Source organism: Lates calcarifer, linkage group LG6, assembly GCF_001640805.2.
Source record: "Lates calcarifer isolate ASB-BC8 linkage group LG6, TLL_Latcal_v3, whole genome shotgun sequence".
Taxonomy (NCBI): Eukaryota; Metazoa; Chordata; class Actinopteri; family Centropomidae; genus Lates; species Lates calcarifer.
The window spans coordinates 9,353,045-9,374,998 of NC_066838.1; the positions used below are offsets into that span (position 1 = coordinate 9,353,045).

The 21,954-nt window shown below is 39.3% G+C and overlaps 2 protein-coding genes across 3 annotated transcripts; one reads left to right on the top strand and one right to left on the bottom strand.

The window, feature by feature from the left end:
* The first annotated feature begins 917 nt into the window (after positions 1-917).
* emc1 (ER membrane protein complex subunit 1) lies at positions 918-11,130 on the top strand. The gene is made up of 22 exons (XM_018688866.2): positions 918-1,074; positions 1,527-1,654; positions 1,757-1,822; positions 1,910-2,003; positions 2,090-2,218; positions 2,659-2,785; positions 2,970-3,119; positions 3,351-3,518; positions 3,990-4,061; positions 4,388-4,486; positions 4,687-4,783; positions 5,421-5,537; positions 6,429-6,628; positions 6,849-6,998; positions 7,117-7,278; positions 7,568-7,687; positions 8,074-8,211; positions 8,642-8,815; positions 8,990-9,200; positions 9,358-9,442; positions 9,537-9,666; positions 9,837-11,130. Exons 1-22 carry the CDS (start codon positions 983-985, stop codon positions 10,014-10,016), a joined length of 2,889 nt encoding a protein of 962 aa, XP_018544382.1. The 5' UTR covers positions 918-982; the 3' UTR covers positions 10,017-11,130.
* Positions 11,131-11,468: 338 nt separating this feature from the next.
* LOC108891666 (ERBB receptor feedback inhibitor 1) lies at positions 11,469-21,682 on the bottom strand. 2 transcript variants are annotated; one of them, XM_018688916.2, is made up of 4 exons: positions 20,679-21,682; positions 16,019-16,182; positions 15,049-15,128; positions 11,469-13,921 (listed from the first exon to the last, which is right to left on the bottom strand). In XM_018688916.2, exons 2-4 carry the CDS (start codon positions 16,063-16,065, stop codon positions 12,903-12,905), a joined length of 1,146 nt encoding a protein of 381 aa, XP_018544432.1. In that variant the 5' UTR covers positions 16,066-16,182; positions 20,679-21,682; the 3' UTR covers positions 11,469-12,902. The 2 variants fall into 2 exon arrangements, with proteins under 2 accessions (XP_018544432.1, XP_018544431.1); XM_018688915.2 differs by having other exon boundaries at positions 16,019-16,185.
* Between the last annotated feature and the right edge of the window lie 272 nt (positions 21,683-21,954).

Consider the following 21,954-nt stretch of genomic DNA (forward strand, 5'->3'; position numbering starts at 1 on the left):
ATACACAAATAAAGTTTATCACCCATACACGTCACTTATTTCTCCTTGTCATTGACTGCGCATGTTGAGCAACATTCAATTTATGTCATTTCATGTCAAGAAACATGTTTTAGCATTCTTGTGAGTAAAAGTTTATGTGCATTCAGCAGATCGGACAGCTGTCACTGAAATCTGGGGTTGTAGCAGTGATGGCACCTTAACATTGCTGACTGCATTGATTACCTCCTGAACCAATGATGGTCCAATATAATAAGAAATAATTATTGTACTTACGTCCCATGCTACCTTAGTATTATAGTAATCTTTCTAATATTAACAGTGTATTCAATTATTGATATAATTTCTGACAACAGTAAACAAATACCATTTCAATCGGAAGTGTATATTTTTTTAGGTCCAGAATGAGATTTTTAACCTGTGAGGAGAGTATGATTGGCCATGTTCATATGACATAAATATTTTTGTTTTTCACAGAACTAAATAGGGGAAAAGTTTCTTTTGAAAAACATGATGTTCAGAGAGCAAACTACTTTAAAAACGAATATGCAGGCTTGCCCTGTAGGCTGTGATTTCTCATATTCGCGGTATTTATTTATTCATTTATTTATTTTCTGACTTGTCCTTCAAAAATACATAAAATGTATGGTATGGTATCCACACATTTCTGGAAATAATTCTACTTTTAAAAGCCTAATTGCAAAAAAGACGAAAGAGGATCAATTTATCTTGGACAAAGCTATTGACTTTATTACATGGAACAATATTATCACCACACCATGTTATTTGAACTTCTGCAGATAGGTAAAGGGTAAACATTTTAAAATTCATTCATGTTTGCTGCGTTGCTGTGTTACATCTATCGGAGCTATGTCCCTTTCCTCGCCTGTAGGAGGCACCACCTCCCAGTCACCAGACAAAAAGGAAGCCAGTCAACTTCCGACTTCCTCCTTCCCTTGAAGAGCAAGCCAAAGCTACTGGTGCAATGGCAAAGCTAATTTTGTTGTGCCTGAAATTTACTATTTTATGCGGCACTATCGAGGCTGTGTTTGAGGATCAAGTAGGAAAATTTGACTGGTAAGACGAATCTAGCGAACCAATCAAATATGTGCGCTATTTAGAGTAATGATTTAACGTGGAGATGCTAATGCTAACACCTGTCACAGCCAGTAGCTGCGACCCGGTGTGTTTGTACTGGACTTTGTATGAGAGAACAGGCCAAAAAATAAGATAAAATGAATGCAAGAAATTTTATTTGCTATCTAGCCATGGGCGCTGTCGTAAATTTGTCTTGAGGAAACTTATGGTGCAGTAGAGTCAAAGAGTAAATGTGAATGAAAATTTTTTCTAACCATTTGGAAAGCTTTGTAACCAAACTGATAATAACCAGTAACCTATACCTTCCATGAATACACTTTTTAATTATTTATTTGTTTATTTTTTTTGCTGGTGTTTGATCCCTGTAGTGATACAAGCATTGGTTTAGCCAGCTTGTTGACCCTCTGACGCCTCTCCTTTGTGATTCACAGGAGGCAACAATATGTAGGCAAGGTTCGTTTTTCTCATTTTGACACACACGTGCAGTCATCCAAAAAGGTGCTTCTGGCAACAGAGAAGAATGTTTTTGCTGCACTCAACACCAGGACTGGAGAACTCTGTGAGTATTTTGGTACTCCCTGGTATGAGACGGTCCTATTGGGCCAAGTACATAACAGTGATATTAATGATTAAATTACTTGTTTGTCAATGTTTGCTACAGTCTGGCGACATGTGGATAAGACAGGACCAGAGGGAAACATTGATGCTCTCCTGCAACATGGACAAGGTGATTTTTCTCATTGCAGTTTATCTTACAGAACTTTTAGTACCTCCACTGAACCCAGAAACGTATTAAACTGTTTTTGTCTCTTAGATGCGGTGCTGGTGGTTGGTAATGGCCGTCTGCTGCGCTCCTGGGAGATAAATGTGGGTGGTTTGAACTGGGAGATTGTGCTTGACTCTGGCAGGTGATTATCTTTTTGACTGACAGTGATTGAGTATATAATTACTGTTATTTTTGACCAGGTCTTAACTGCTTGTATTATACATCTAGTTTCCAGTCCGCATGTTTGGTTGGACAGCAAGACACAGTGAAACATGTGGCTGTCTTGAAGAAAACTGCCATATCTCTACATTACCTTTCTAACGGTCATCAGAAATGGATAGAGAATCTTCCAGAAAGGTAAAAAGCCATAATTTTTAAGTTAATGTGTCAATATTTAAAGCCACGTTTATACCTACACACTTTTAATGCTAAATTCTCTTCATCGACAAAATGCCTATCCTGAAATTAAGTACTTTGTCAGATTGAATGCTTTTGTGCCATCTATATCACAAAATGCTGGTCGAGGTTCCCATTATTGTTATAATAGTATGTAAATGAGGGGAAATGATAGCAATATTAAATATGCTGAATCAAAAAGAGCTGATTATAATCATTTTGATAATTTCTTATTGATACACACGTTAGTGACACCCAAACATTTTGAAAAATCAAATCAAAAATAAATGAATGAATGAACATGTACATAACATTTCACTATATAACAATTAACAGCTAACTTTATAAACAATGTTTGTATATAACAATTGTGTAACTGTCTGTCTTTTTTATCTTTACAGTGAAACTGTGGATTACCAGGCTGTGTATTCTGGTGGAAATGGTGAAGTTTATGCACTGGGACTCGTTCCCCATTCCCACATTACTATTGTTGCTTACAGTGTGGAGGATGGAGAGATAATCAAGCAGGTAATCTTGATCCATTGTATCAATATTAAATGTATAAATGCTTTGTAGAAGATACATAATGTCATTCTTATATAACTTAGACTTAAACATAATCATTGTTTTAACTGCATAAAAAAAGCCAAAGTAATGTAGCAATATATAAATAAAACTCTGTTTTTGACGTGTCTGCTTGTGTTGTCCTCAGATCTCAGTCGAAGCTCCGTGGCTGTCTAACATACAGGCCAGCTGTGCAGTGGTCGGCCAGGGGATTTTGACATGTGTAGACTCTGCAACTGTGTCCTTGTACATTCTTGATTTACACATGCAATCACAGATGACCCAAATCCCCCTACAGGTACCCACCAAAATAAAACAAATTCAATAAAACTTTTCACTTTGGAAATGGAACACATGGAAATGACCATGTGTGTTCTCTGCTCTGGTTTGGGTTGGTCCCCAATTCTCTCTTTTCTCAGCATTTCTTTACTAAAATAACAGAACTGTCTCTTGTTATATACTTATCTATTATTCTGTATGAATATGTTTGTCCATATTTTACAGTGTGTTCCCATTTGTTGTCTTTTAGTCACTGGGACTTGAAGCTGCCCCTGGCTTCCATCCAGCACTGATGTCCACCCAGCCCAACCCAGCTCGGCCGCCGCTGCCAGAGTTCTTCCTCCAGCTCGGGCCAGAACACTACCTGCTTCTCCAGCTCAACAATGGTCAGATTGTTACACTGAGGGATTTCAAGCCGGTACATAACTTTCTCTACATAACACCTCCATCTCACACAAGATTGACATTCTGAAAATGAAAATCCAGTCTACCTGTTGTTTTTAATGTTCTCTTTTCAAGAATGTTAGCTCATTCTGGTATTACAGTTATTGTACTGCATGTCACTCTAGGAAAAAGCTTCAATTACAAGTCTAAATGTAAATGTTTCTTGATCAAGTATTTGACTGTCAGATGCAAATTGCTGGGTTCATCTACAGATGGAAATTTTACAAATAACCAGGCTATCTGTAAGGCAAAATTCACAGTATTTTCTTAAAACGTGTCCTTATTTTTAGGCTCCAAGTCAATACTTTTCTAATATGTAATATATATTTTTAGCATTTAAAAAAGAGAATATCTCAGTGTGTCATACTGAGATATTGCAGTTGTTAGTTCAAGAGCCAGTTTGTGAAAATGATTGAAGATGCATTTAATTTGTCTTGATTCATAGGCAATGCTGGTTTCATTTGCTACCACTGGAGAGAAGACTGTTGCTGCTGTCATGTCACCCAAGAATAAAACTGTGAGTTAATGAGAAATCATTTATACAGATTAGTTAAGTATGTGTTTTGCTGTTGTGCTCACATTACAGTATATTTCCGGCAGGTTTTGTACTTTTATTTGTCCCCTTGTGTGCTTGATATGTGATTGCTGTATTGATTAAGCTTGATGATGAAATCAAATGTGTTACGCTAAAGCTGAGAAACACCTCCTCCTAGTCAGGCTTTTTACGGGGCTGTTAAGCTGTAGGGATTGTTTGTAGTCTTTAAACTCAAAGGTCTTTGAGTTTAATCCGAGATGTCTTTAAAGTCAAATGAAAATGATCAGTTTCTTCTGTTTCCTCCTCAGGCTTGCAGTCTTAACCTCTTTAGTGCAGAAACTGGACGCAGACTTCTCGACACAACACTAATTTTTAATGTGGACCCTAATGGTGGCAAACCAGAGAAGGTTTGTCTGTGTTTTTTTCCCCATCATTGTGTAGCTAGTCACACAGCCATGGATTTTACACAAAGTTGAACATGATTACTTTCAGAGCAGATTGGTTTAGTTTGGGAGCTGACTTATGTACATCAAGATTTAGGGTGTTAATTATGTTTTGTTTTTTTGTTTTTTTTCCAATCTCAAGTCATCTTCATTCTGTCTTTCAGCTGTATGTACAGGCATTCCTCAAGAAAGACGACTCTGTTGGCTACAGGGTCATGGTGCAGACAGAAGACCACACACTCACTTTCTTACAACAGCCAGGTAAAAACAGGAAGCTTTCTAAGTGTTGGGAAAATAGAAGACAATGTTATCTCAAGTATTAGTGTGGACTGCTGTCAGTGTCCGTTTGATTCTACCACTGAGGGTCACCAAAGTCAAAACATTCTTGTCATGGTAACAAAATAACAGACAAAATAAGGAGGCTTTTTTTCCAGGGATGTAGTTTGGCCAGATCCCACAACTACACTAATGTCTGGACCTCATAGTTGTCTGCATGTGGTGTGTTGTAGAGAATCACAGCCAGCCAATGGTCAATAGGTGAAACTTTTGATTTATGAGAAGAGTCTATCCCTTGTGGCGTTTACTGTTAAGAACAAATACATATTTCCAAAGTACAAAAACACTGGTGAGCCAGACGTTGCCTTATGATAACATTTTGGTATATTTCCACCTCTTAATCACCATGAATACTGCCAACATCTCACCACTGTGTGGAGTACCAACAGTGTCTCAGTTTTCATAATATACACATCATCTTGTCCTTTCCACAAGCATGAGGAGGGAAAAAAAGTGTGTCATGTCATAATTCACAGAAAGCGTCAGCACAAACTGCATACTGTCGCGGGGTGTGGAAAGTGGAATGAGTGATTACAGAACAATAATGAGTCTTGTTTTCCAGGGCGTGTAATGTGGACAAGAGAAGAGGCCCTGTCAGATGTGGTGACAATGGAAATGGTGGATCTGCCCCTGACAGGAACGCAGGCAGAGCTGGAGGGAGAGTTTGGCAAAAAGGCTGGTAAATGTCAAGCCAAAATCCTGTCTTTATTCCCAAGTTCCCATCTTTAAGTACCAGTCTCTGCTTTGGATTAGGATTCAGTACTTTATCTCTTGTTTTCAGTCAAATTCGCCTGCGTGTTCTAGAAACATCAACAAAAGTTGTCAAACTTCTAATTTGAGTTATTTTATAAAGCTTGTTACATCAATTTGACATTTATGGGCCACTAATTTAGAACTGACAGTGAAATTTAGGCATGTGAATTGTTGCTTGTACCTTTACTTGAGCTTCCCAGCATCTGTATTCAATCATCAGACTTGTAGCTTTTTTGTTATTTTAGCGGTTGCAACAAGTGGCTGGCCAGTTAAAAAACAATTCTTAGGTATGCTGAGTTCATGAATCATTTGGTTGCTATTAGCTTCACTTTCTTCTGTTTTGCTCTGTTTTTTGCTGCGTTTGGATTCAGCTATTCAAGGTAACAGACTTCTCTACTCTTATTCAGAAACACTTGATTTCTAAAGATTAAAGTCTCCTGTTGTTGACTGAAAATCTTCTGTAACATCCACTGAACTTTTTTCTGGGTCACCCCCCAACCAACACTTGATTTCACTTTAGAATATAGTCTTATAATACTCTCACAAATTGTTAATGTAAAATTGCACCTGTCTTGTTTGATACACTCTTTTATTAATGATACAAGCAATATGCTGTGTAACAAGTGTTATTTTCCTGTGTTTTAGTTCTTACACAGCGATCAGTGATTGATAGAGCCCTTTAATGATGTACACCTGTGATTTGCCTGCAGCGACAAAGTTCAAATAAGTTGTGATTGTTAAATTACATGCTTACATGTGAATTGAATCCACTGAAAGTCATTAAGCAGCTTCTGTGCCCTTGCTGTAATTTGTCTAGACGGCCTTATGTCCATGGTGCTGAAGAGGCTCTCCTCTCAGTTCATCTTGCTGCAGGCCTGGATCGGCCACCTCTGGAAGCTGTTCTATGACGCACGGAAGCCTCGCAGTCAAGTTAAAAATGATGTGACCATCGAGAATCTGTCCAGAGATGAGTTCAACTTGCAGAAGATGATGGTTATGGTTACTGCATCTGGGAAGGTATGCAACAAAAGCTTACCTTCTCATTTAGTTATTGTGTAGTGGTTGTGTAGGGGAGACGAGCTGTGCTGCACAGTTGTGGTCAAACTAGGTTGTGTTTATTTTGTCTAAGATCATACAGGCCTTTAGTAAAATTAAGTACTAATAAACAGACTCCATCAGACCTATTTGAAACACACATTTTCCTGTACAGTTGATCTTTTGCTTCTTTTCTGTTAAGCTCTTTGGGATTGACAGCAAGACTGGCAGCATTTTGTGGAGGCACTACCTGGACAACATCCCATCGAATGCGGCCTTCAAACTCATGGTGCAACGGACAACTGCACACTTCCCTCATCCCCCACAGTGCACACTACTCATCAAAGACAAGGTATTTAATAACAAGGCCTCTCAGCTCTACTTTACTTTGAAACCTATGTGTAATTTTAGTGGTGTGTATTTATTTTTGTTATTTCATATAATGTTTATTCTGTTCTTTTTTTCATCAGGACACAGGCCTGGCCACACTCCATGTATTTAACCCCATCTTTGGGAAGAAGAGTCACATCACTCCACCCACTCTGCCTCAGCCGATACTTCAGTCACTCATGCTGCCACTCATGGACCAGGATTATGCTAAAGTCCTGCTTCTTGTTGATGACCAGTACAAGGTCAGTGCCAAACTGCAAACCAGATCGACATTCTGAATTAACTACTGCATATACTACAGGTTGTGTTTCAAAGCCATTTGTATCCATGCCCATCACACCAACACTCAGCAACTCTGATCCTTTTGCTTTTCATTCTTTGATTAATTCTGTCTGTCCACAGATTGTAAAAAAGTACACAATTGTATAAATATAGAATTTAACTGTCTGTAGTAATATTCTGTTTTGAATGAGTGACATTTGATACCAGGAAATAGCTTGTAAAAATCATATGCTTTTGATTTTTCCCCAGGTGTCTGCCTTTCCCTCTACAAAGAATGTACTGCAGCAGCTCCAGGAGATGGCCTCATCCATATTCTTTTACCTTATTGACTCTGCCCAGGGAAGACTTTCTGGCTACAGGCTACGAATGGCAAGTGAACCATTGCTTTTTTTTTTTTGTTTGTTTGTTTTTTTTGTATTTTTTTTTTTCCGCAGTATTTCAAGGTTCTTTCCATATTAAGGTTTGAGAGTTTTGGACAGGTTTTAGAAACCCTAGCCACCACCAAGCTTCTGCTTTTGATTGCCAAAGATGACAATGATGATTGCAGTTTTTCTGTTGTTCATAAGTGCAGTGACAATTTTCTTCTGTATTTCAGTAATGGAAAACATGATAAAAGTGATCAAGAACATTCAAATCTATTTTATATAACAAATACTTAGTATAGTATATTTGATTGAAATCAATAGAGGATTATATTTGTTCTAGCATTGACTAATTGGAAAAAAGACTAAATTTGGATATTTTTGTGTTCTCAGGACTTGTCCACTGAGCTGATCTGGGAGGTTGTCATCCCAACTGAGGTGCAGAGGATTGTTTCGGTCAAAGGGAAAAGGCCCAATGAGCATGTGCACTCTCAGGGCAGAGTAATGGGAGACCGTAGTGTCCTGTATAAGGTACAGTAACTTCCCATAAAACGTTACTAACGCTGTGGTTTGGTAAAACTGTTGAGAAAGTTTAGAAATTATGCTATTGCTACTTTTTGTGCTGGATTTGGTCAGTGTTGTACCTCGTCTTTCCCACTTCAGTCATGCAGACAGAGTCACCCCCCTGTCTCATGATGTAAACTGAGAACTCATCTTTACAAGAAACACTGTACGTCATGTCACTGTTTCCCCAGTGAATCATGTTCCCTCTCTCCCACAGACTCTGAACAAGAATCAACTTTTTTTTTTTACACTCCTTACCGTAGTCCTTGCTTATAATTTTTGTGACGTGTAACATTACTCATTCTACTCTTGCACTCATTAGCTGCACTTTCACATAACTACCCTAAAATGTACAATAACTATACAAAACTTTTCTTTCTTTCTTTTTTTTTTACAGTACTTGAACCCCAATCTACTGGCGGTGGTGACTGAGAGCACAGACTTACATCAGGAGCGCAGCTTTGTTGGGATCCTGTTGATTGATGGCGTGACTGGTCGCATCTTCCATGAGGCTGTCCAGAGAAAGGCCAGAGGACCGGTACATGTCGTGCACTCTGAAAACTGGGTGGTGGTGAGTGCTGGTGACGGCTACAGTCACTTTTAATAAATAAAGATCATCTTCTGTTGTTTTGTTGCTTGGTCGCACACCCCACACTTGGTGGGTGACATGGAACACAGGTGAAAGCCCAGAGGGTCACATGATCTAACAACCGAATGTGTCCCCTGCCTCTGTTTGACTCCGCAGTACGAATACTGGAGTACCAAGTCTCGCAGGAACGAGTTCTCTGTAATCGAACTGTATGAAGGAATGGAGCTCTACAACAGCACTGTGTTCAGCTCACTGGATCGGCCACATGCTCCTCAAGTGCTTCAGCAATCTTACATTTTCCCCTCCTCCATTTCTACCATGGAGGCCACTCTGACTGAGAAGGGCATTACCAGCCGCCATCTGCTCAGTAAGTTTCAGTGGCATGTATCGCTGTCTGCCGCAGATTTTCCAGTTAGATGCAATTTTGAGAACAATCCACCTTTTCTCGTAAATGAAAAGGTCTTCTAAACATTGCTTGGCCCATTGCCTTTTATTAATGTTTCTTTGGGTTTGCTTTGTCACAGTTGGCTTACCATCAGGAGGGATTTTGTCATTGCCCAAGATGTTCCTTGACCCTAGGAGGCCAGAAATCGTGTCTGAGCAAAGCCGGTGAGCCCTTTAGTCAGATTTGGTTTGAAACGTTTCACTGATTTTTGTTTTTTTTTTTTTTCCTGTCTAACTTCTCTAACCACTTAATCTACAGTGAAGAGAACCTGATACCCTACGCACCAGAGTTACTGATCCGTACAGAGTGGTTTATCAACTACAATCAGACTGTATCAAGAGTGCGAGGAATTTACACTGCCCCCTCTGGCCTAGAGTCGACCTGTCTGGTGAGTGCCATCACAATACTGTCAAACATTAAATGATGATTACCAACATAGATGTACTGAGTGCTCAGTAAATGACAAATCTATCCAAAAGAGCTGTAGTAGACACACTGTTTCCACCCCCTTCAATTAAATTTAAGGAAAATAAGATAGTGGTACTTTTTTCCTTGTAGGTGGTGGCATATGGTCTCGACATCTACCAGACACGTGTGTATCCGTCGAAGCAGTTTGACGTACTAAAAGATGACTACGACTACATGCTGATCAGCAGCGTACTTTTTGCTCTTTTCTTCGCCACCATGATCAGCAAACGCCTGGCAGAAGTCAAACTGCTCAACCGGGCCTGGCGGTAAAGTGATCGTCGAAATACCCATCTCTGACAGCCCCGAGGCTGCACGAAGGACCTCAGCCCGAGGAGATGAGACGGCTGAGGCTGTGCCTGTAGAAGAACACAGGTCAAAGTTCAATAAGGCCCATAAGGAACTGCAGGGGTGAGGGGGACAGCGGGGTGGGGGTGACAGGAGGGGTTAGTAAAGGATTTATGTGTTTATTTTTTAACTTATTTTGCAAGCACAAGGAATTATTTCATAGTAGAATAATTGTTTTTTGTGCCATGTCATTTTGATTAAATGTTTAACATAACTAATTACTAATGAATGAAACAGACTTGAATTTATTAAATTGTGGAGTTTGGAAATTCCAACACATGTGAAAGTTGGTGTCTACATTTTCCAGGAACAAGTCCGGTAAAAGAGTTTTTGAGGTTTTGTACTTGGGATGAATTTATTTACAATCAGTAGGCTGGCACAACTGCTGACCTGTTTCAGCATAAAGTCTTCCTCAGAGCATGATGCTCAAACACGTCACCAGTACAGATTGCTGTTTTTTACTATGGTGTTGTTTCCCGACTTGGTTCTGGAGAATAGAGACACTTTTTTTTTAAAGACAGAGCATTCGGCAGAGGAAGCACAGCTGTTCCTCTTATGAACACATGTAAAAGTTAGATACTTAAGCAATGATTTTTTTCCCCAAGATTATGTTTTGTTACATTTCTGCTTGGTTAGACTGAATGAAGAGTGATGATACATGTGGAGGTCAGAGAAAAGAGACACAGAAGACACGTGAGCATGATTTGGTACGATACCATAGTTGTATGGTTTGTACTTTTAGCCTGCTGAAACGCCATGATACCAAAATGTCATTTGGTTTGTTAGTAAATGAACTGTGAATATAAAGTGTGAGGAGATAATGTAACATGGACAAGAAGTGGTTATTTTTTGCTTTCCTGAACACTCTCTCACCAAAGGCACTGTCACACTGTCTCCACCATCGCGTGCTTCACCAAGGAAGATGACCAACAGTAGCCTTTATTTTATGTACATCAGTCATCCTGCTGCTCATTTGTTTGTGAGCACTTTTGATTTAAGGTCTGCTGTTGTTGATGCTCCATTAAAATTTGTCTCAGAATTCCAGTCTGAGTGTCTTCTTTGCTTTCCCAGTCTTTCTGAGAGGTTGCAAAAATATATGTATCAAGTAAACATGATATCTGACTCAATCTAGGTGTAGGACATAACCTTATTGATAGTTCAGTGGTGCACATTTTATTTGTCTGCATTATAGTATGTGTTGTGTCATGACAAAATCACCATTTAGAGTCATTCAATCTGTTAGTAAATGAAGAGTTGTTAGAATGTTTCCTCTTAATTAAGAGAATGATTTCCTCCATCTTTCTTTTAAACACCTATGGCACAGTAACACTGGGAAAGGACACTTTTCAGATAGACACAGAGAACACGGAACCTTAGTTCATAGAATGAATAAGTTATTTTATTTCTATAAATAGATTAAAAACACAAATTTACACTGATTTACTTTTGACACAACAACATGATGAACTTACAAACAGGCTTTGCTCAGGTCAAATCTGACAGAACCTTCATGAGATCTTCCAAAACCATTGGTGTAACAAAGGCTGTAAATGTGGGTCTGCACTTCGACAGTGTACATGTAACATGTAACATTTCCATGCCCACACACAGACACAAAGGAAATCCATAAAGGTCCAATCTGTACATTTTTGACCATCAAATACACTATTAAACAGTTTGCCTTAATGATTAATATTTAGTGTTTGTCAACTGACTGTTATCAAAAATAAAGGCCTCTTGTACAAATGTGTTTATAAACACAGCTGATGTAAAACTGTTAACAGCATCAAAAAACCTTAATGACTTAGTTGTTGGCTAATGTTCTTCATATGTGTATCAAAGGACCTGTCAATCAAATTAAGAGTGACAGCAGGTTTCAGTCATATGTTCTGGCAACTGTTTGCATTTGGATCATAGACTGTAGCTTTAAATAAATTATAACATTAATATAAATTATAATATAATGAATGAATCAATGTCTCAAATGCAAATGAGTATTTTGCATGTAGACTGTAGCTCGGTGTAACTTTGGAATAAAAAGATCTGCCTTTTCATTGTGAGAGCTGCTTAACAAAAATTAAGTGCACTTACACACAAAACAATGAAAGCATTGAAATTGACTAGAATCCACTGAAACTGAAGAAAGAGTTTTATCAGGTGAATTGTTGAACATCACTGTAGTTCAAAACGTGTCATTCAATGTCAAATCTACCACAAATCGTTACCTTAATTTGAGAATGATTCTGCAACACATGAAATCTATGAATACATTATACTTAGGATTTAAAGCAGCATTGTCATACAAAATACATGCACAAGCCCAGCTTGTACAGACAGTAATTATTTGCTCACTTCTAAGAAATATAGTATTAGCTCAGTTTCTTTTAGTGATATGAGCAAGTGGCTGTCAGGCTTAAAAATAAGTGAGTGATGAGGCATTTCCCTGTGAGATAACTGCAGTATCCCAGTAACCAAAATCAAAAATGTTTATCGGAGGTAAACATTTCTCCACTGTTAGAGAAAACGCTGGAATGTTATGATGTTTTCTGGTTTGAACTAGAGGAGACGTCACTAAAATACTGACTGGTAAAATGTTCAGTTAAAAAATGGACAAAAACCTCACAGTGTGGTCTGGTGTAAGTGATCTTAGAATACATCAGTCATTGAAAACAACACCAACATGACATTAGACATGCAAATGTAGCATGGGGATGTTTTCACACTCTCTGTATTGTGTATCACACAGTTATTGATGATGTCAGTCACAGTTTTGTATTCATCAAGTTTCAGACACAGTGACATAAGAGAGGGTTATCTGTTCTGCCAGACGCTGCTGTTTCCCATCCTTGCCGGCTCACTGAGGAGTCTCTCTCGTCTGTCCGTGTGCGGCGGTCGGCCCGGCGGCAGGAGGATGTAGTGTGTGGCGCTGGCCTGCCTGCCGTCCTTCAAAATGGGAACGATGCAGGGAGAAAACTGAGCTGCAGGTGGCGACCTTTCGCTGTGCTGTCTCTGTAATGCCTTACTCACATACTTTGGGTTAGCAGCAAAACTCTGTGTGGCAGGCATCACGCCGTTGATATAAATTGGAAGGCTTTTAGGGCTTGGGGTACGTGGTGGGCAGGGTGGGACTAAAGGGACCCTTGGAGGAATTTTGGGAGGCTTGTCTTCCTCGTTAGTGCGCACGGTTTTTGAGAGAACAGGAGGTTTTTGTGGGATGGGGATGCGGGGAGGGATTTGTGGCTTGTCAGCAGGGCAGGTTGTGGTGCTGCTGTGCGACTGGAAAGCAGGGCCAATGAAGGAAAAACGAAACCTGGATGGCTGGTGTTGGTCTGGCTGTTTACTACACAAAGGATCCCCAACTGCTGACACCACATGCTGGTGGTCTTCTCTGTGGAGAGCAGGTGCCCAGTTGTTGACTCCAAACTCACCTCCTCTACCTGTTGGTCTGTCCTCTCTGCCTGGCCAGGAGAAAGCCATGGAGCCAATCCCAGCACCACCAGCCCCCACCGAGCTCTCCTGGTAGGCATGATTTACTTGGCCACAGTCTCTGTTGCTGCTCCTGGATATGGCCTTGGGGCAGCTTTTGGGCAAAAGGCGGCGTCGGTCACTGGTAAAAAACTCCACCTCGTTATCAGCTGCTTCATCCGACATGAGCTCCTCAGGGTCAGGCAGAGGCGGCAGGGGTTTGGCCTCTCTCTGGGGGCCCCCAAACACTGTCCGTCTCTGGGAAGAAGGGACCACCTGGTCTCCCTCATGAGACCGCAAAATGTTATCAGACATCAAGCGATAAGTATCAGAGTAGAAAGGAGACTGGGGGAGGGGTATATTGGCTGGAAAAGGGGAAAAGAACCGGGTATTAATCCAATGTCCTCATGACATCCTAAATTGCACAGTACACCAAGAAACCACTGATTTTTTTATACAAGGTTTTGCTATCACCGTTGTTTTCCTTCAGAGTGGAAACAACTCTCAGAGGAAGAAACATGGAAAACAACTTGCAGTGAGAAAAAACGCTTGACTAGAGTGTAGTGATGGTGTAGGAGGGGAGAAATACCAGGGGAAGTGGGCTGCCCACTCTACATAGATGAAGGTATCTTACAGGAAACAAGGGTACGAGTGTGTTGAAAACAACCGCTTAACCTATCACCCTCTTCGTCAAACATCAGCCACAACACCCTGATTAACACAGGAATCGTCATTATCTGCGGGGCAGGCCCTAATCTTAACGGAGCTTCCCATAACCTTCTCTGTGGAAACATCCGACGTGCCCCAGACTGCAGGAACAGCTGGTGACAAGGGAGTGATAGTTTCCCCTCCTCCTTCATCCCGCTCTCCTCTATGCTACAGCACTCAGTCCAGTGATGACAAACTCACCTAAACCCTGTCTATCTGTTGTTTTATTTGTCAAACAGGACTTAAACTATCATTTGTCAAGTCAGGATGAACCTAAGAATATAACTTTATTATATTGGCAAATTTATATAAATTAACAAAAATTTTTTAAAGAGTTCTCTATGATGTATCAAAAAAATTTAAAGCACTTGTTAAACCTTTGAAGTGTTTCACAATAATTCAAAATAGTAACAACATAGTAACATAATAATGTGACAATTTCTGTAAAAATGAAAGTGTTTTATTCTTTGTTTACTGGCTTATTCTATTTCAGTTTTGCAGATAATTCATACCCGTCTTTATTTTCATATCTCTAATGTAGACATATTGTTGCAGCAATTAATTTTCAAAACCCAATTTCTGCAATTATAAATAATCACTGATAAAAATCTATGTTATAACATTCCTCAGAAATATTAACTCAAATTCACAAAGCATTTAAACTGTCCTAAGTGCCACATACATTGGTGCTAGTTGTAATTAGTTTCCAATCTGTAATCTGCCGTAATTGTAGAATTCTTGTGTAACATTTCTTTCATGTAAAACTAATATGTAAAGGACTCACAGTTAAACTCCTTGGCCACTTGCTGTTGTTGAAGCTCCGTCAGGTTGTGTTCCATGTCAGCACTCAGGCCAAAGCACACTCTGTGAAGGAAGAGAGGTTGAGAAATCCATACAGAGTTGTGCCTGTGTGTAAATCATTCCTGTACATAACCTGTCAAGAGTAAGTCATTATATGTGAAATAACAAGCATGACATATGCTTTAACAGGGCATATGCTCTGTTCATCTTTATGTATTTACATTATGTAAGACCACTGCAAGTTGCCCGACATCTTTTCTGAGCCATATTCTTCATGTTTGCTCCCTATTTACCAAACACTAACATTTTGTTTCATATTATTTAGCTATATTTCATTTTCATTCTACTGTTTACTATTAATACCGTCTACTCTATATATACTCTATTTCACATCTATCCATCCTGGAAGAGGAATCCCTCCTCTGTTCTAATTACTAACTTTTCCGGTATGACTCTTTTTTACGACTCAATTTTTTTGTCTGTCCTTATCTAATGTTCTAATGTCAGATAACGGTATAAAGATGGGGGGCATCTTTAGTGTGTATAGACTGTAAGGGCAAAATTGTGATTTTGGTCTGTTTAAATAAAACTGTCTTTATAAAAGAATATGATGACTTCTGATCGCAGACACATGGGAACAATTAGAGGACTGCCTCTGGGAGTGATTTAAAGTGAATGCAAGTCAGATGGCCTTTAAATGAAAGCAGGTGTTATAACATCCTAAAGATGTGTTTTTACATAAGGGTGAGGTGCTGAGCCTTTTCATCTTTATTGGTTATTTTTTTGTCTGTTTATACGTCAAACATGGATAAACAATAAAAATGCAATCTCAGAATCACTCCTGATACTATATGATGAAGGTAAAAACAGTGATGGTAGGTTCAGACTGTATAATCATTTCTGAGAGTTCTTTACATTTCGTTCTTGTCCGTGCCAGAGTGGTATTTGTGTACCTGTTCAGGTCATGCTGTCCCCAGTAGTTATTCTGACTCCCGGCCATACTGTGGCAGAAAGGTGGCTGTGTTCGTAAAAATCATCAAGGTCTGTTTGGTAGAGCTCCAACAAAAGTCAGCTCCGTCGAACCCCCCATCACGGCTTCATTTTAGCCAGTGGTGAGCTGCTGGAGAGAAACAGAAAAGTGAGTGATGAAGGGATCATCATCATTCAAAGTACAGACACTAAAAACATGAATCCTCCACATTCTGCTTTTGCATTACAACACTCCTTCCGTTTGTTCTGGTCACACCTGCTCATAAACAGGGCACATAAACCATGTACATATGGAACACAGCACCACCCATCACGCACAGCTGCATGCTCCCATCCTGTCAGGTTAAAGGTCAGGCCAGATTCTCTTGAACAAACTCATAGAGGCTCAAAACACTATATATATATATATATATATATATACACACACACACACACACATATATATATATATATACATATATATATATATCCACTCTGTCCTGTTACTCCTTCTCACTGTGAAAAAGCCTCTGCACTGAAACATAACTGAGTCAATAAAAAGCACTTTGTGAGAGTATTAAGCAAAAGATTTTTGATCTTTAGTTTGTCTTCACTATTTGCTGAGTACAGTAAATAACAATCTGCATTCCTGAAACACTGCATTGTTTTAGGTGAGCCTCCAAGAAACAACAATCACAACAAAAGCCCAGTAAATGACTTCAGTCTGCTCTGGCAGCTGCCATGTGTATCTCTTTGTGGTTCCAGCTTAAAGCCATTCGTCTGATGAGCAGGCTGTTGCACAACCTCTGGGTCAGATGTGGGAGGGCAGCAGCACTCCTCACCCTCCTTCCTCTCCATGACCATGAAGCCATGCTGTATCCGCCCTTACAACAGGGACTAATTGTGCAGCATTCCTGTGATGCTGAATGACAAACTCCACCACTGAGACGGCACACCAAAGCACCGCCCTTATACACACACACTTGAAGGAAAAGTTGGCCTGACTAAGATGTGACTTTAATATATTTTAATTTATTCATTTATCACTTGTGAAAAAAGGACAGCTAAGGACATCACAATGCAACTAACTGGGAAATATCTTACTGATCATAAAAATAAATAATAACATAGATAAATGTAATACAGGTCTGTATTAAATTATGCTAAAGAAGATGTTATCATCTGCAGAGTGGTGAAAAAATATTTTGTCAAAGTTGTGTGTTCTGGGAAAAAAAAGTTAAGTCAAGCCAGAGAAGCAAACTCCAACCTCCATATAGCATAATTCACACCGTCTGACAACTGAAGAGGTTTAAAACTGAGTGAAACCCCTCTGTCTGCAGCAGGATTCTACCATGGTGCTGTGTCCATGTGCAAAGTATTAATTCTATTCCAGCCTCCATATAGCATAATTCACACCGTCTGACAACTGAAGAGGTTTAAAACTGAGTGAAACCCTCTGTCTGCAGCAGGATTCTACCATGGTGCTGTGTCCATGTGCAAAGTATTAATTCTATTCCAGCCTCCAGCAGTGCCAATGTTATCAATGTAATACCTCTGGGTAACTTTGACTCTGACAGTAAATTATCCATAAGACATAAACATGAGAAAATGTTTATAATGCAGATACAACATGGACACTTGCTACCTTCATTAACTACAGTAAAAACTACATTTCACAATAAAATGTAAGCACTAAACTGTTGCTGTACACTCTATAGAACTAAATGCAGAAATTCACCTCCAAACTGCTAATTAGGAGTCCATCCACATACACACACACACACACACACACACACACTTGCCTGGAGGCCTGAAGGTTGCTGTTTTACTATCACACTGCAATCTTAGTCTTCAAAGTCTGCTCTGTTTCATGTCACTGATAGGTCTACAGTCACTGTGGGAGGGAAACAATGCAGAGTATGCATAATACAACGAAAGACCCACTCCAAACAAAACGGTGACCCATGCATCTATTTGAATATTCATGTGATCCTTAAAACAACCGACTGTGGCGTCATTTCCGCCAGTGAACCTCGGAGATGGAAGACGCTGAACAATTATGAATTCTACCGGCAATTACTCAGTGTCCATGAATGGAGCTACTCTCAGGCATGAATGGGCCTTTGTGTCACTTTGGTGCGCAGCGAAACAGGCCTGAAAATTCAAGTGAACTCTCCCATGAGGTTAGGACTGAAGATACGCCATGGAGACAAGCAAACGTGGCCAAGGTATGAGACTGTGCCACAGATCCCCTGCAGGAGAACTGCCTCAACTGGCATCATTGGAAGGACAACACTGAGGCTGGAAAAAGCTGTTTGTTTATCTCACGCGGGAGCCTTAATGTGCTGTCCTTGGCTGTCCCCACCTCACGTTTTTCAGACAACAGGCCGTTCACTGACTGGACCTTTACAGATGATTTAGTTATGGTGCTGGCAGAACGTATGTGTTTTACATCACCTAAATACAACTTATTGTAAACACTACTGGTCAAGTATTCTGTGCAGAAATCTTACCAAGTGCCTCTGATGTAAATATTTCCACCTCAACATTAGTAGGCCACAATACTAAACAAATGCTATAAGACCAGTTTTCAACATTTCCTCAACAAAATAATCTGGTGAATTGTTTTATTAAAGGAAAGACAACTAAATGTGTGACTGGGATTTTCACTGAGCTTTACAGTTGACTAACAAACCAGACCTGTTGCAGACATACGGTACGCTCTACATGTATTTGTTTGTAATGGGTCTGGTGTGTGCGGACTGTGCTGTAGATGTGACAAGGCCGAGCCATTCAGTTCACCACATAATGAGAATTAAGCGCAATAAAGCATGATGGGATACAAGTGGCATGATCCAACCTTGTGGCATGTGGGTAAAAAATGTAGTCGGTGGTGTGGGACAAGACATCTGACTAAAAACAAAATGCAGTTTTAGTTCTCTTTATCATTTGTGTATAGAGTTTTATTATATAGTTTGCTTTTAAACGTTAGTATATTTAACATTTTTTTGTTGCATAACCATGAACAAAATGTTATTTCTCAGATAAAGTAAATGCTGACAGTGTGTGGAAATTCAATCTTTGCATTCACATTTTTAGATTCTGGAAAAAGTTGCACAGCCCACATGGCTAGTATATGAGAGATGCCAGACCAATGTATAATAATAATAATATATAATATAATAATAATGATTATATAACCAATATTTTTATTCATTTATCTTTTAATTTTTATACTACATAATTCATATTTTTACTTTAATTTAATTATTTTTTTACTTAATTAATTTACTTATGTATTTTCTAATCATTACTCACTATTGCACTCTACCCTCTTCAGTGTGCCACATTACATTTCACTACACAAACTGTAGTTTGGTGTTACCATATGAAAGAATAAAGCCTTTAAATAAAACTCTCTAAATCTTGACTTAAATCCTCCTGACTGTAGGCCAATGCTGGTGAATCATCAGTCTCTGGAATTAGCTCATTTCATTCATGAACTACACTGTAGTTTACTCAATGACAGTCATGTAGTTCATTATGATATTAACCATTAAACACTGTTCACATTAAGAAGAATCTTATTTAAGACTCTGATTGACACTGATTCACTAGGTGGTAGAAAAAGGCAGCAGGTGTGGAAATCTACCCTGGGAGCTAATGGAGCAAATTTGACATTTTCTGAGTTAGTGAATGACGGCTCTAGACAGAAATTTTGACTCAGTAACGCTTTAAATTAAGTCACTGACTCCAGTGCACTCACAAATTTTACATGAATAATTTGGTTAATATTACAGTGCCTGTATTCCAACATCACTGTCAAGGGTAGATAAGAGAAAACCTGATGGAGAAAAAAGCTTAATATTTATAGGCTGAACTATTTATAGTTATCCAAAATGGCATTTTTGGATTCTTGCACATTTATAATCCATCTTTCAAATAAAAATGAGTAATCCTGAATTAGCAGAGGGAGAATATTTTTTAACCGGTCATAAATAGCAACAATCTTGTGACGCAACAATTTAACTTCATTATTCATGTCCAATATTTTCATAACTACATAGCAACTCAAACAGATAGATAGATAGATAGATAGATAGATAGATAGATAGATAGATAGATAGATATTATCAGTTCTTTTTAAATTATTTATTTATACTTTGACCAAACACCATGCACCAGCTAAACTGCTGACTACCTGCCTCTTCAGCGCCCACTAGCGGCTCACCGGGGAGGGGCCGAGCAATGCCACAGAACCATCCCGCCTCGATGGATTCACTTGGCGGACACCAGGGAGCCATGCCGCGGTTAAGGAGAACAGTTTTACCGCTGCTCACAGACAAGTTACCCGAGGAAATGAGCTGTATCAATCAACACACAGTTCAACCAAAGGGTCTTATCAAAGAACCGACACTATTCATGACCAACCTTTTTGACCAACGGCCGCGTCTCCCGACTCTTTTTACGTTTAACTTCCCTAAGAGAAAGAAAACCAACCAGTCCTGCTCTCTAAGTTTGAATTTAAAATAAAGTGGCTGTCTCAGTCACACTACATAAAACACTGCTCCTGTGCCCTCAGTTTAAATAGATTACCATCGATTTAAATGGTTATTTTCGCAGCTAAACGGGAAGAAGTCTTACCATGAAAATGCAGATTACTTCTCCATCACGTAAAGCTCCTGTCAGGCGATCTGCTCCCGTCCAAAGAAAGAAAATGCTCTCTGTGATAGTACGAGTCCGGACTCCCCAGTCAAAACTGAACCATGTGCAACATCCCTCCTCTGTCAACAAGGCTGGGAGGTGAAACTCATTTTGTCAGAGTGACGCGGGTTTCCACATCTCCTTATAAATGCATCCAGCACCCCGAGCACGTTACTGTAACTCCACCCAGCACCGCCTTAAAGGAAAAAAATCCCCCCTAAAATATCAAAAGCAAAAGGAAAATTTAAACACCGTTAGGAAAAATAGCCTATGGCATTTAAACCATAAATAACTACTCTTTGTGTTTGGTTGTTATGTCTTTGTAGGCTACTTAAATGTTAACATGTGCTATCTGACTTTATTCCACCTTTTTCAGAGGGATTTTCTACAAATATTGCCTCTTTTTAGTTTTCCCATTTAAATTTCACACATGAAACACATGATAATCTCATTAAAGTGCATTGATTACACTACCAAACTGTACAAAGAAGTTCAAATCTTTTTTGACCAGCCACAGCATCAAAATGCTGCTTGTACATAAGTATCAGCAGTCATTGTCCAACACAGCTGTCATTCAGCATAACTAGTAATTACTTTTGACACTTTAGTATAATTAGTATTTAAAAGACCTGAACTTCCACCACTGTGAACCAGAGAGGAAGTTATTAGCTGGGTGGATTTTCAGTTCAATTTATGGGTCAACTAATCCTGTAGTCACACAGACAATCACACTATAGCTGTCATTATCCACAAAAGTGTGTCCTCACTGCCACTGGATCAGGAAATTTGTGAAAATCAGTGATAGACATGAGCACTTCAAGGCCCTAAGTCTGACAAAATGTCTGTTCTCAATACTTTTCAGTTATTCTAAGCTAATTCATGTTAATATACAGAAATCAGAGAGACAATGTTAAATCAGAAACAATGCTTCTCCTATGCAAAGTAACTCTGTAGGTGAAACAGCAAAAATGGCCTCCAGAGACCTCCAGAATCAGGGTTTGTATCATTTTATCTGCATTGTGTAATGATTGAGTGTATGGGAAATTGCCCTTCATAACACAGTAAACAATTTTGGTCTGACCTGTGTGGGAGTCAAAGGGTGTGTGGGTGGCTTCTGGCATGAGTACAAGTTAGGGCTGATAGAGAGGAACAAGTACAAGATTGGCAGCCTAATCATGGTGGATGGGGGCTTGTTTTGAAGCCTGCATGTCACATA